Source organism: Pagrus major, chromosome 23 (assembly GCF_040436345.1).
Source record: "Pagrus major chromosome 23, Pma_NU_1.0".
Classification (NCBI taxonomy): Eukaryota; Metazoa; Chordata; class Actinopteri; order Spariformes; family Sparidae; genus Pagrus; species Pagrus major.
The window spans coordinates 27,071,013-27,085,086 of NC_133237.1; the positions used below are offsets into that span (position 1 = coordinate 27,071,013).

The 14,074-nt window shown below is 41.5% G+C and overlaps 1 protein-coding gene across 1 annotated transcript in view; it reads left to right on the forward strand.

Annotated features, from left to right (window-relative positions):
• The window catches only part of LOC141019456 (xylosyltransferase 1-like), a 33,393-nt gene that overhangs the window by 13,140 nt on the left and 6,179 nt on the right, over window positions 1-14,074 (forward strand). The window contains exons 4-9 of the mRNA XM_073494382.1: window positions 605-807; window positions 5,249-5,329; window positions 5,588-5,804; window positions 7,342-7,518; window positions 11,165-11,433; window positions 13,578-13,773. Of these exons, the coding sequence (XP_073350483.1) occupies window positions 605-807; window positions 5,249-5,329; window positions 5,588-5,804; window positions 7,342-7,518; window positions 11,165-11,433; window positions 13,578-13,773 (1,143 nt within the window). The remainder of the gene's footprint in view (window positions 1-604; window positions 808-5,248; window positions 5,330-5,587; window positions 5,805-7,341; window positions 7,519-11,164; window positions 11,434-13,577; window positions 13,774-14,074) is intronic.

The following is a 14,074-nucleotide window of genomic DNA, read 5'->3' on the forward strand; positions in this document are numbered from 1 at the left end:
GACCACTGACTCATTCTGCGTCAGTTATTATCTGGATTCATTGTTTAGGTGTTTCATTGTTTTTCTTGATTTAATTGCTGGTCTATAAAATATCAGAAAATTATAGAAAATGTCGACTAGTGTTTCTCAAAGACCAAGACGACGTCCTCAAATGTCTCGTTTTGTCCACAAACCAAAGATATTCAGTTTACTGTCATAGAGGAGGAAAGAAAGCAGAAAATACTGACATTTAACAAGCTGGAATCAGAGAAATTACACAAACAGAGTAATCGATCATCAAAATAGTTGGTGACTAATCTGATAGTTGACAACTGATTGATTAAGATAAGATTAATTGAACCCTCACCGGAGAAATTCACTAACCAATTAACAGATTGATAGTTGCAGCTCTAATTCAGACGTTTTTTAAGTGAGATTACAAATTAGGACGTCATCTTCCAGTGCCAGAGAAAAATAGTGACAGAAAATGAGTCAGAAAAATGGCAACAAACCGACACAGCTGTGCAGGTTACTTAACTCTAAAATGAGAAATGTCTTCTGCTTTGGCTAAGAGCTCCCGGGTCGACTGAAAATGACCTTCCTTCTTGTTGTCTTCCCCCCTCAGAGGTCCAACTACCTCCACAGAGAGGTCCTGTCTCTGGCTGGCCGGTATCCAAACATCCGGGTGACTCCCTGGCGGATGTCAACCATCTGGGGCGGGGCCAGCCTGCTGACTATGTACCTGCGCAGCATGGAGGACCTTCTCAAAATGGCCGACTGGTCCTGGGACTTCTTCATCAACCTCAGCGCTGCAGACTACCCCATCAGGTGAGGGACTGGGTCAGTTGCAGGAAACAGGAAGCAGAGGGGTCACCTCTTAGTCGTTAATTTTTAAGTTTTTTAAAGCTGGCGGTTTTGCAGTGTACTTGAAATAAACATTTTATTATGTCAGGACAATCTGAGGATGAGTTTTCACTCTATTTCAAGCTAACGAGGCCCAAAGATTAGATAGAAATGATCTCACTGAAACAGACTCTGGTTTGCTTGTAAATCCCTCCATTGTCCACTGTTTTGTCTCCCTGTAGAGAACAGTAGGAGATTTAACCATCATGTCAGGCTGCTGCCAAACACACAGCACATTGATCTGTTAAAGCACTGTGTCAGCTAACGACCACTAACCAGTGGCCTCGCAGACCTGCAGGCCGTGTTTGGTTTGTTTAAGGTCTTATGGATCAGGTTACATGGCCAGTAGACCTGAATAACATCGACTCTGAATGGATCGGGAGTCTGTAGCTTTGAAGCCCGTTAACGGCTGTCCTGCTGCTCGGGGATTTGAGGGGATCTGTGTTGTTAAAGAAAGAGCTTGGCTGTGATCGCTGGAGATATTGTGTGGTGATTTAGCTGCAGCAGTGAAGAAAGGAGGTAGCATGAAGAGATTTATGGACAATATAGTCACTCGTGTTTGGCTCAACCGGTGCAGAGCTGGTCGAGATGGTTGTGTCTTTTCCTGAAAGCCTGAGTGTTGGTGAACTCTTTGTTTCTAGAGTTCAGCAGCTTTATATGTGTGTTTTTGCCAAGAATCAGCCCCAGTGCCTGTATTTGGTCTATTTAAAACATTGCCTCCTTCCTCAGCCTCTTGTATTACTTCAGACGTATCTTAATTTTTCATGAGATTCATGAAATAAATACCTTTAACAATAAATGTTATTTTCTCCATTAAGAGGCAGAAAGACATCTCCAGTACTTCTGGATTTCCACCAGTGTTGAGCCCAGGTGTGTTAGTTAACTTGGTTGACACTTTGAGGAAAAGTCACTTTTTTTAGAATAAGAATTATTATTAATTTGAGCCGCGGATTATTTTCTCGATCATTCTGTCTGTAAAATTTCAGAAAAAAGTGTGAAATGCCCAGAATGCAAGTTGACCAACAATGCAAAACTTACTGATACTCAATTTACTGATAACAAGAGTGAAAGTGAAAACCAGAGAAAATATATGAGTTTCTTTTTTAATAAACAATGACTTAATAACACAGTTAATTATCAAAATAGTTCCAGTGAGAATGAACCACAGATATCCTATATACATACTTTGCTGTTTCTGTTGAGAGACGAGTGACAGACGAGAACAGGAGAGTCGACTCGGCTGCTGTCTCGGCCTCCAGAGTCTCACAAGTCAATTCGGCGACATTTGACTTTGTAGAGCGTGGAGCAACGAGCTCGTACTCTGACGTTAGGGTTAGCAGAAATGTTCTGGGGGGGTTTGCGACTACTTAAACAGATGAGCTCCATTTTTCACTCTCTATACCAGTTTTTTGCCTCTTCTTGGGTGCAGCCTACACAACGTCTCCTTCCTTCGAGTACTGATTTGGACATCTAATATCCACAGCAACGGGAGAAGCTTTGAAGCATTTGGTGCAGCCCTGGTGGTTTAAACAAATCCTCAGTTTAACCAAATGATCTAAACTAAATCACTCAACCAAACTCTCGGTTGTAAATGTCCATGTTTTACAGCTTCATCATGGTTTACCTTTGACCTTTTATACTTAATGTAAGTAGTTATGTACGGCACGGACATTTTAGGTGAGCTTCAGGTTTGCTTCCAATTAAGTAGTAAGTAAGTAATTGGGTTGAACTGGAATTTGTTTACAGAAGTCACAATTAAGGTGAATGCTAAAATGTTACTACGGTTTAATCTTGATTCCATCATTAACCCCAAAACACCTGAAAGCCAGAACTGATCAATTTCCCCAAAGTGAACAAAACACAAATCTTACAAGTGCTAACATTAAGAGGCTGACAGAAGTGTGCAGATATCAATGCATGAGAACACACACACACACACACACACACACACACACAGTCTCCTCTGTCCTCCATCGAAGTGACTGTCTGAACACCCTTCCAGCTAAAATCCATAGCACAGCTACAACATTAGCACAGCCATCAATAGCTGCTGTGACGTCATCAAGGCACATGGAGTGTGAGTCAATGGAACTGTGTGTGTGTGTGTGTGTGTGTGTGTGTGTGTGTGTGTGTGTGTGTGTGTGTGTGTGTGTGTGTGTGTGTGTGGCAGCAAGTGACTGTGTCTCTCTGAACTGTTAAAGGAAGGTCACATAAACTTTTGGGTACACGCTCCCTCTCATTCTAAGGTAGCAAAAACACAACAATTCTCGGTTTCAGGTGATTATACACTAATGAAAATATAATCGTGTATGTTATGATCCATTCCTGCCAATAAATCCTCCTAAATCCTTCACACTGCACCTTTAAGAGGTCCACTCTCAACCTCATGTTGTGTTCATGTTTCCTTTTCTGCTGTGTTTTTAAACTCCTCTGGAAATATCTAAATGTGTCGTCATCTGTGTTTGTCCGAACGGGGAAGAAAAACACATAAAACAGACTCACGCAATTCAAATTCCACGTAGTTGTTTTTGTTTTGTTTTTCAATCGCTGTTAGAGGGATTTCATTCCTTTAATGGATCCATGTCGAAGCAGGATGCAATCTAACATTTGAATGATGCGTCTAGTTCTTTTAAACAATGCATGACATTTTTCCATTTAAGGTAATTAAAGTGACTCCATGTAGCTGTTTGGGACAGCTGGACCGGTTTATTTGTCTTCCTCTTCCAGCTGAGAGAGAGCAGCTCAGCTCCAGTGTGTGGCCTGAAGCAGAGCACAGCGCGTTCACGCAGCCACGCCCTGCACATAGTGTGAGCTGCGAGCACACGGCTCGAGCCCGGTGTCGTCCTAATGAGTAGACAGGACAGACGGCAGACGGATCGCTTTGATTACATTTGATTACAGTTGTTAAGACGAGCCGCAGACGTGCATGTGTGTGTTTGTGGGCATGTTTGTGTTCAGTCACTCACACATGTTTAAATCTGACAGAGGCTGCTGTGCTTTCTACAGCTGGTCATATATCACACAAGATGTTTTCATCCAGGATTTCTTTTTGCAAGTTAGGATCTTTCCAAGTGTCACAGGTGCATTTAGACTTCGGATAACTAAAAGAATAGTTTGACAGTTTGAGACATCAGCTTTTTCCTGTTTTTGTTTTTGTTTTTTTGCAGAAAGTTAGATAAGAACATTGACACCATATGAAGACTTAAACAGCTGGCCTGGCTCCATTTAAAGGCAAAAATACCTCCTACCAGCACCTCTAATTAACATATTTTATCTCATTTGTTTAATCTGTGCAAAAACCAAAGTGTGCTGGGAGTCCTGTCATCACAGTAACTGCATCCAGCCGAGGAATAGTCCGGCCAATAACCATTTTAAGACTTCAGCATGTCTTACACACAGTGTTGTTAAAAAGACCCTAAAAGTCACAGTCGAGTCAAAGTAAAGATATGGTGTAAAAATATTACTTTGATAAAACTGAAAGTCACTAATAGGAATAGTATTTGAGTTAGTCTTAAAGTAAAGTATCTGATATTAAATGTATTTAAGTATCAAAAGTACAAATAAAGAAATATTATGCATATTTCCCTGTATGTTTATACTGTGTATTACGGGTCGACTGAGTATCGCCCTGGTCGATTATCAGATCAGATATTCAGCTTTTTTCTGATTATCAGAATCAGCGATTTTATCTACTGCCAATAACATAAATTCATTTTAAAATGTGAAACTACAGTTATTAAATAAAAATAGTGGACAAAGTACAATATTTGTGAAGTGAAGTGGAAATACAAAGTAGCAGAAATGGAAATACTCAGGTAGATTCACTTAATTACATCCCATCACTGGAACAGATGAACCAGACACTGGCTCTAGAGAGGCCAGTCACGTTTTTGGAGGTCTCAGCTGCCATCGCAGAGGAGAGTAAAGCGAGAGGCTATTTCATTGGTTGCACATTCACTGGACCTTTAAATTACATGCGTGTGTTGTCAACCAAAAGTATTAGATAAACTTAAATTCTGGCACGATGATGGTGCAAGATTAAAAGTTAAAGGATCGTCTGAATGTCTGCACAGAATTTAATTACAATCCAGGCTTTGGTTGCAGTTCAAATGTTGCAAAATGTAGCTTTTTATTCATATCCATATGTCCTGATCGTGGATGTCCATGATCAGAGACTGAGATATTTGAGTCTATTTTTACCACTCAGTCAGCGTGGTTAAAACAACAATATGACTTCCTATAGATCAGTAAAGTGACATATGAGTCTAATCAGAGTTTACAGTGTGATGTGAGGTGAGTTTCTGTGATGTCAGATCTGCAGCTGATTGATGAGGTGATGATTGACAGCTGCTGTCACTCCCTTCAGGACCAATGAACAGCTGGTGGCTTTCCTGTCCAAGTACCGCAGCATGAACTTCATCAAATCTCACGGCAGAGACAACGCACGGTAAGAGAGAGTCTCTTTATCTTCCTTTCATGTGATCATTTTTCCACTCCCATAAGTTTGAGTTTTAAGTTTTTAGTAGTAGTTTGCTGTTATTGCAGTATTGAAGTCTACAGGATTAGACCGCTTCAGTAACTGATCCGTGGCTGGATAGTGATCTTATAGAAATACAGTCCACCTGTCTCTCTCTCTACACCATGACAGTAAATTTGTCTCCAGATGGACATATTAAACTGATTCGTGTGCTGTGTGTCCTCTCAGTTTCATCCGTAAGCAGGGTCTGGATCGTCTCTTCTACGAGTGTGACACCCACATGTGGCGTCTCGGGGACCGCAAGATCCCAGAGGGCATTGCGGTGGACGGAGGCTCTGATTGGTTCCTGGTCAACCGGCCCTTTGTTGACTATGTGGTCAACTCCAAAGACGAGCTGGTCACCAGCATGAAGCGCTTCTACGCCTACACACTGCTGCCTGCTGAGGTAACACACACACACACACACTCAAGTAGCCCTTTAGACTGTCCAGCGTATTTCAGGAGTAATCTGTCAGTGTCGTCTGTCTCTGGACCGGCAATTATCTAGACTTTTGCAAGTCGACCAAACATGAGTTTCTCTGTTCACTTTCAAAAATCCGTATTTGGAATTCCTAACATGAAACTGATTTCTCAACTCAAGTGATTACCTCAGCTCAGAGGATGGTGGTGATGCATATGAAGCCAAATAACTTGTGCACTTGAGCAGTTTAGTTACAATAATCTACTGTTAGCATTTAGGTCATTCAATGCCACCTCACCCAGAAATCAGAGCTTTTTCCAGGTCATATCATGGATTTTCTAAAAATTTTCAAAATATGTTAAAAGGTAGGTTTTTCAGCTCTGGTGATAAATTAAGCAAGATCTGTGGCACTCAAGTTTTAATTCTGGACCAAATAGAGAGCCAAAGTCACGTCCCTGCCGGTGGACCTCATGGGACCTTTATTTCATAAAAGAAATTGTACATGAATTGTGCCATAAATTACACATATGATATTTATCGAATTAAAAGACTATTCTAACTACATTATATTTTACTTTATTTACGACAAAGTGAGAATTTATTGACTTGGAATAATATCCTTTAAGTAGACGAACATCATATGAGTGATTCACGACACAATTCAAGCGGGATCAATAAATTATTTGTCTCTCTTAATTCACTATCATAAAGTTTTATCTGAAATGGTCCCATGAGGGGAACCTGAACGTGGCGCAAATCCCTGGTGGACAGGGGGTCCGAACCCACCCTTCCTGTGAAAAACAGAGATTTGTCCCCCTCAATAACCTATATCAGTGAAAACATACAATTTGAAATGTTGTATCAACACGCATTAAAAACGCTTGTGCTAATTAAAGACACAGAACAAAGTGTTTTTAAGTTTTTAAACTTTAAACACTGTGAGGCACCCCCTCCATGTGCCTCACAGTGGTTTGGTCCACTGCCAATCAACCTGTAGCCCACACACCTTAGCTCTCAGTAGAAAGCTTGTGGAGCAGTTTCTGGGTGTCTGTGGTGCTGGCTGACCGTCGTAAGTAGCTACTTTAACTTAAAACAAAAGATGTTTTTTCTGTCTTGTCACAAAGTTTTAGGTTTAAGCACGGAAACCACTTGGTTTGGGTTAGAATAACAGTGTTCTGGTTTAAAATGGCTCCCTGTTTTGGTCCCTACAAACACTTCCGTTGACTGAGGTCTTGTCAAAAACAGCCATGTTTGTCGCCACCAACACGGCTGCAAATGGACCGACCCATCAACAATATCCATCCGATTATCCAGTGGGGTCAAGTTTACAAATGTTGAAAAGTATGTTAATGAATATGAATTGTGAACTCGTATGGCACGTTTTGTGGTAATGTAAAGACAGTACCTTGCTCATGACGTGTACGTGTTCTACCTTTGAATAAAACACATTTACAGCTATTACAGAATTCAAAACCTGATGTTGAGATTAGAAGATTAACGTGAATAAACTTCTGTCTTTCAGTCATTTTTCCACACTGTGCTGGAGAACAGCGCCCACTGTGAGACCATGGTGGACAACAACCTGAGGCTCACCAACTGGAACCGCAAACTGGGATGTAAATGCCAGTACAAGCACATCGTGGACTGGTGCGGCTGCTCACCCAACGACTTCAAGCCCTCTGATCTGCCACGCTTCCAGGTGAGAAACACTTTCCTCGGTGACTAGCAACGTCATGTTTGTCATATACTTCCACTTGGATGACTACATCACTTGGTTTACCAGCTTCAAAATTGCATCAAGTTGTGGGAAATTCTACCACCTGCCCTACTGACCCAGATAAAAAGCTGTGTTTTTAGTATGGTCTTTTCTTAGACCGTTATGTTCACCCAAAAATGTAAATCCAGTCATTATCTGCTGATGGAAAGCCAGAGGAAGTTTCATAGTCCACAAAACATTTCTGGAGCTTCACAGCAGCACAGTGTTGCAGCATTCTCCTAAACAGCTGAAGGAGCTGATGACTTGTTTTAAAATGTAAAAAAACAACTGAAAAAAGACCTGAAATGGCTCCATACAGCTCATCCAGTGTAATCCAAGTCTCCAGAAGCCCCAAATCCCAAATTGATTTCAAAAGATGATATTAACACCCTTGATGTGTGGTCAAGCTCGTGCACCCGCTTCAAATGGGACTGCACGCTAGCACTTTCAGCTTAGCAGCTACAGTAAAGATTTCAGCTTAAAAAGGGTGAATTGTTCCTTTTAATGTTCCTGGTAGCCATGATGAAGTCTGTCTTCTTGCAGCTAGCTCCTGGTTTCATCATCATATCATGTGTATAATTATTTCGTAGAAAGACGAAGATAACCTGCGCTGTATTTTTGACTTTTCCACCAAGACTGATGACACTGAATTTGTTCTCATTTTAACTTCTCAGTAGTCAGAAAGCGTTCTGCAGGTGATCATCTTTGTATATGTAATGGTATAAAATAGTAGAGCCCAGCTTTAGCCTTAAGATGCCAGTCATCATGTTAGTAATTCAGTCGCTCCATTCTGTCCACCCTTCCCGCTCAGAGCCTCGGTGGCCGGCGACCAGAATAGCTCCGTATTCACAAATTAGCAGTGCTGCTTTAACTTAGAACGGGCGGCGCTTGGCTCCCTGTAACGACAGACCTAAGGACAGCGTCTGTGGTCGAGCTACTGATGGTTTCTATAAGAAGAGCTGATCCTGGAAACAGCTGTACAGTCGAGGCAGTTGGTATTTTTAGAGCTTTGTAGCTGGTTGCCGCTGAGCTTTTTAAGGTTGTCATTATCATAATGCCAGGGTTTGCCAGTGAGAAAGAGGCTCCTGAATGTAAGGGTCAGGAACACACATGTACAGTACACACTTTATTTCTGTTCGTAAATTGGTTGAAACTCGTTGGTATCTTTTCACAAATTGGAGACCTGATTATAAGATTTATGTTTTTTTTCTCCACACAATGTTTGTTGATATTTTCCAAATGAAATTAACAGCTTGGGTATCAAAGCCTAGAATAATAATCAGTCGCTGCGCTCTGAGTCATGTCAAAATTTAATGCAGGAAAAGGGGAAAAACAACCTGATCAGTCACTCGATGCTCTTGTACATTACTTGAAGAAAGGGTCCCACATTTTTCAGCGAGTCCTTGATTATGCACCTAAATCTTCCAGTTTGCCAGAATTAAGTACTTCTATTATCTATAGCGTGTGCAAGGGGGGAGTTGGAGATTTCCAATTGAACAATATCAAGCGACATAGGCTGCACAATCTGCCTCCAGGGAGGAGAGGTTTACACTAACTAATGCAATCATAGGCTTTAGGTTCGCTCAATTTTCGGACATTTCATTGACCAAACATAAAATCTCATAATCGAAACAATTGAAGGATTAATCAATAATGAAAATGGGTATCAGTTAAAGCTCTATTGTAAGATTATAGCCAATACCCAAAAGAGACAAGTTAAAAAGCATCATGTACTAAATAAAGTCGCTCCAACAAGAAAGCAGCAGCTTTAATCATATATAGCTGACCTCCTTTAGAAAGAGCAGAGAGACATAAAGAACATACAGTAAAGGCTCTTTTATATAATTTCCTTGTGATCTGATGATGAGGGAAACAAAAATGGTTCCTGGCCCTGTAACTAGTGGTTTCTGCTGTTGTCTTTAGTCGTGTACAGACCCGGAATAACCCCGCAGATAAAACTGTCCTGCTGAGTAAAGAGCTCCGCTGCAGCCTGGGCAGTCCTCGTGGTTTTCATTATGTTGGAGGTTTCCCGGCTCACTGGTGCTGCCAATGCCCACCAAGACCTGGTTTGGTGAGGTCCCACCCTCCTGGTGACATCATAAACCACGCCTTTCCTTTCCATCAGACTGTGTGTGTGTTTGCAATTTGACTAACCCTTACTATGGTTTTCCAGAAGATGTAGGACAGAAGGTTCTCAGATATTATTTTTCATTATGTAAAGTGTCTGAGTTTTTTTTATGTAGATCTAGTGACAGTACAGTTTTGTTTATCCTCAGAAAAGAATAATGACGTTATATCATCATTCTTCACAAGAGCATTAAGTCACCGCAGTCATTACTCTAAGGGCTTTTTCACACCGGTGACGTGACGAATAAATGACACGAAAATACAAAATTCTTGCCTGTGAATATTTTGCATCAAAACTATTCACACTGGTACATTTATACCATAGATTTGTTGCTCTACTATGTTTTTATCACTTTAAAATGATAATTACCACAAACCAATCACGAGGGACTGACAGAAAATTTGCAGAGCTGGCGCCGTTTTCTTTGCGGTCACACCGATCGTCTCACCGACGGGTAGAGAGAAGTCACATTCACCGAGTTCATCTCAGCTGCCTGTCGGGGCCTACGATCCAGTCCATTAAGATATATTAATACATTAAAACACCAAAGTTATAAACAGACTAACCACCTGAGGCATACAAACAATTAACAGGTCTGCCATTCTCACACTTGATTGGTTGATGCCTTCATTCATGATATGAAAGCTCAGAAAAATCGACTTCATTCCTCGTTATATTTGCTGTGTGAAACTACTCATGACAAAAACATTTCCAAAAAATATATTGACATGCAAATGAATAAATAAATAAAACTGAAACAATACATTTGTTAAGAAAGCAAAACTATGCAACAAATTTGATTCAAATAATCATTTTATTCACTTTCTAATTAAAATTCCAAAGATTCTTTGGCTCCAGCTTTTGGCTAATTGGTCTCTTTCTCTAAGACTTTACATGACCTTTTGATAATTCTAGAAATATTTGCCTATATTAATGGCATTAGATATTTGTTGATACTATACTTAATGTTCAGGGGTTGTAATGATACACAACCCATGCTTTTGTTGACAACATCATTGGCCTCAGTCTGAATTGCACAGTTGGAAGTCGTACTATGACACAAACTGGTAGAACTGGCTAGACTAAAATCAAGACTTTAAAGTGTCATAACTGGATTCTGGAGATTTATTTCGTCTTGCATAAACTGTGACTCTGTGGTTTCACATCTGGACAAACAGAAATGAGTTCCACTACTGTCTGAATCAATGCTACCAGTGTTCCCACTCATGTCAATGTGTTGCAGGAGTTTATTTCAAAATCATAGGCCTTCTTGCTTGTATTTTGAACCAGTTAATCTTATTTTCTATTGTTTTTGTTGGTTTTATAACTTCATGGGTTACTCACTTATTGATTAGTTCTATATTTTGTTGTCTCGTCTCTTAACTTACTTTTTATTGAAGGTCAAAGTTAATCTCACTGTAATGAACCCTCCTCGTCTCCCTCTGTCTTTTCTGACCACAGCAAGCGTCCAGGCCCACCTTCTTTGCCAGGAAGTTTGAGGCCAGTGTCAGTCAGGAGATCATCAACCAGCTGGACTCCTACCTGTTTGGGACGTACGCCTCAGGCACCCCGGGCCTCCAGGCCTACTGGGAAAACATTTACGAGCAGGAGACAGACGGCCCCGCCAGCCTATCAGACTCCACGCTCACCCACTACCACGCCTTCACCCGTATGGGACTGTCCCGCGCTGCGAGCTCGCTGCAGGGACACCCCAATGACAACAGCTGCAGGTATGAACATCAGTACCAGATGTGGATTTATTGACAGCTGGATGTGGCATGATTTTTTTTCTTTAATATAGTTCCAGGGGCTTGTTAAGGAGCTCTTGTGGTTTTTAAAGGGCACCAGGAGTTAATACATAGGCTGTGACGGTTCTTGATGATGATCTTAGAGGTTCTTAAATGTTATAAAGGATTGCTTGGGTGTATTACAGGGGTTCTCGATAGGTTTCTGTAGGACCAAAAGGGCCCACTAACCCTTAAAATGATGTAGTGGGAGGGCCTTTGGGGATCATTTTGTCCTGGGCATGTGCAAGATTATCAGTTACCCTGGTTCCAGCAGTTTGTGTACGGCGTCCACAGGTGTGGAAGTTGCTTCCCAGTTAAGGCTGATTTATGCTCAACGTTGGATATGGATACAGACAGAGCCTCCTGTCCAAACTGTGTTCATTACCTCCGGTAGTCGTGGGGGGCAGTGTAGCCGATGGTTCCTTCGAGACTTGACCACAGGACAAGAGGAAGAAGTTTTAAAAGGGCAGAACTTTTATTGAGGAGAGGTTATGCGAGCTGGTGAGAAGCTTTAAACATCTGTATGTTACTTAACCTGGGCACAGAGACAAACAGTTACTACGTGACGTCATGGAGGTGATTGTGGTTGTATTGCTTAACATCCATGCCAACATGAAGGACGCAGTGATGGTCATATCGTTTAAAATGGACAAATCAATTTTCATATGCAAAGGGGGCATAAATGAGCCTATATAGTGCGTAAGACCTACATCTGATCGTTGGTTCATATATCACCACCTCTTCCCATGTGGCCCTTGTGACAGACCGGTGGTCTGAGATGTTATTCCTTATTGCAGAACCTGTTTGGTTCATTTCAAACAGACACTAGTGTGTTTGCCTGTTTAGTGTGGGTTGTTTAGTTTGGTTAAGAAGCTGCCAATCGAACTCTGGTGCGGACCAAACAACTAAACCAACACTGCAGAAAAGTGGGTCGTTGGTCTGGTTCCAGTGATTTGTTGTGCAGTTTGTTTGATGTGTGAAAGCAAAAGATTTAGTTATTGTAGATTTTAAAAGACAAGTCAGAAAGTGAGCGTTAGAAGTGCAGTGTTAGCTTGTGCCCTACTTTGTAAAACAGCAACATCAGCAAAATCAGATAAGATTCAGTAAAGTGCAGCTTATTTTTCTTACAGTTAGCAAAAAATTCCCACGTGGGTGCATGTAGTGTTGATGGTAACAGTCACCAAAACAATCAGTGAGTTACCTGATAGTCTTGACGTCATGTTTACAGCTTCTGGTTTAGTTGGTGTGAACAGGAAATTATGCAGCCCAAATTAAATGAACTGCGGGTGTGAGGACAAAAGTCTGTGCTAGATTTGGTTCTGGCTTTGTCAAAGGCGAATATACACGGGTATCAGTCACTCGTCCCGAGTGTATTTAGGTGATTTATATTTGGGTCAGTAAATTTGGGCCTTCTGCTCTTTGCTGGGAGAGAAACTGTGTGAGAGCAGTGAGGACGACTGGCAGATGAAATGTGTCTTTCCACTAAACTCACCACCAGTGTGTGTTTGTGAGTCCGAATTAAATATGAAGATAACGTTAGCTTGTCCTGGGGTACAATCGGGCTACAGTGTCTGCACAGACTGGGTTTTTCCAGCAGTGTGTGTGTGTGTGTGGGGTGGAGACCCACAGTAGGTACAAGGAGGTACTTGTTGGAGTTCGGGTGGGGATTGGTGGCTTGAATGGGTGGGGGCAGCTTTATGGGAAGTGTGTGTGCATGAAGGGGGGCTGACGGGGGAGTTAAAACAGGACTAGTCTGTTCCCTTCAACCTGTGATTTCAGTTAAGTAACATCTCAGACCACGTCCACCACGTCCACGCTAATCTGTTTACGTTTGAAAACACTGGCTGCATGTCAAACGTTGGTTTCTCCACACTTAAATCAAAGACGAGAAAACAATGAACTCTCTGACACTTTTTACAAAGAAACAAACAACTTCATGTTTTGATTTATTGCTGAATTCACAAGATGGCACCATGGAGGAAGAAGAATTAGTTTCTCCTTAACCCAGGCTCAGGGTAATTACTGGACTTTCAAACCTTCTATTAAACCAATTTACAATATAAGAAACCTCTACGTGTCTCTCTCAGGTACATGGCAATGGGCCACCCAGTGTCCGTCCACCTCTACTTCCTGTCAGACCAGTTCCAAGGCTACCTGGTGCGTCATGCAGCCACTAACCGAGCCTCCACCCAGCTGGAGAGCCTGGAGACATGGGTGACACCCAAAGACCACTTCACCCTGGTCAGCCCTCCCCACCCCACCAACAGGCTGCAGCACATCCAGGTCAGACACACGCACTCATAATAACTTGGCCAACATGGAGTTTACAGCGACATGTGTTTTGACCAGTAGCTCATATTATTTGTTCTGCATGTTTTAACTGTGAGACATTTCTTAATTCTGCACATTGTTTGCTTGCTTGTTCTACCAAGGCCTGTAATAACCAGAAACCTGATTATTCTATGAAAATGTTTTTTCAGACAAGACCAGAGTCGCATGAAATATTAAAAAAATATATATTTAACAGCTGTTCAAATATTCTTATACACTAGGCAGCCCATAGTGTAAAACCATACATCTCAGA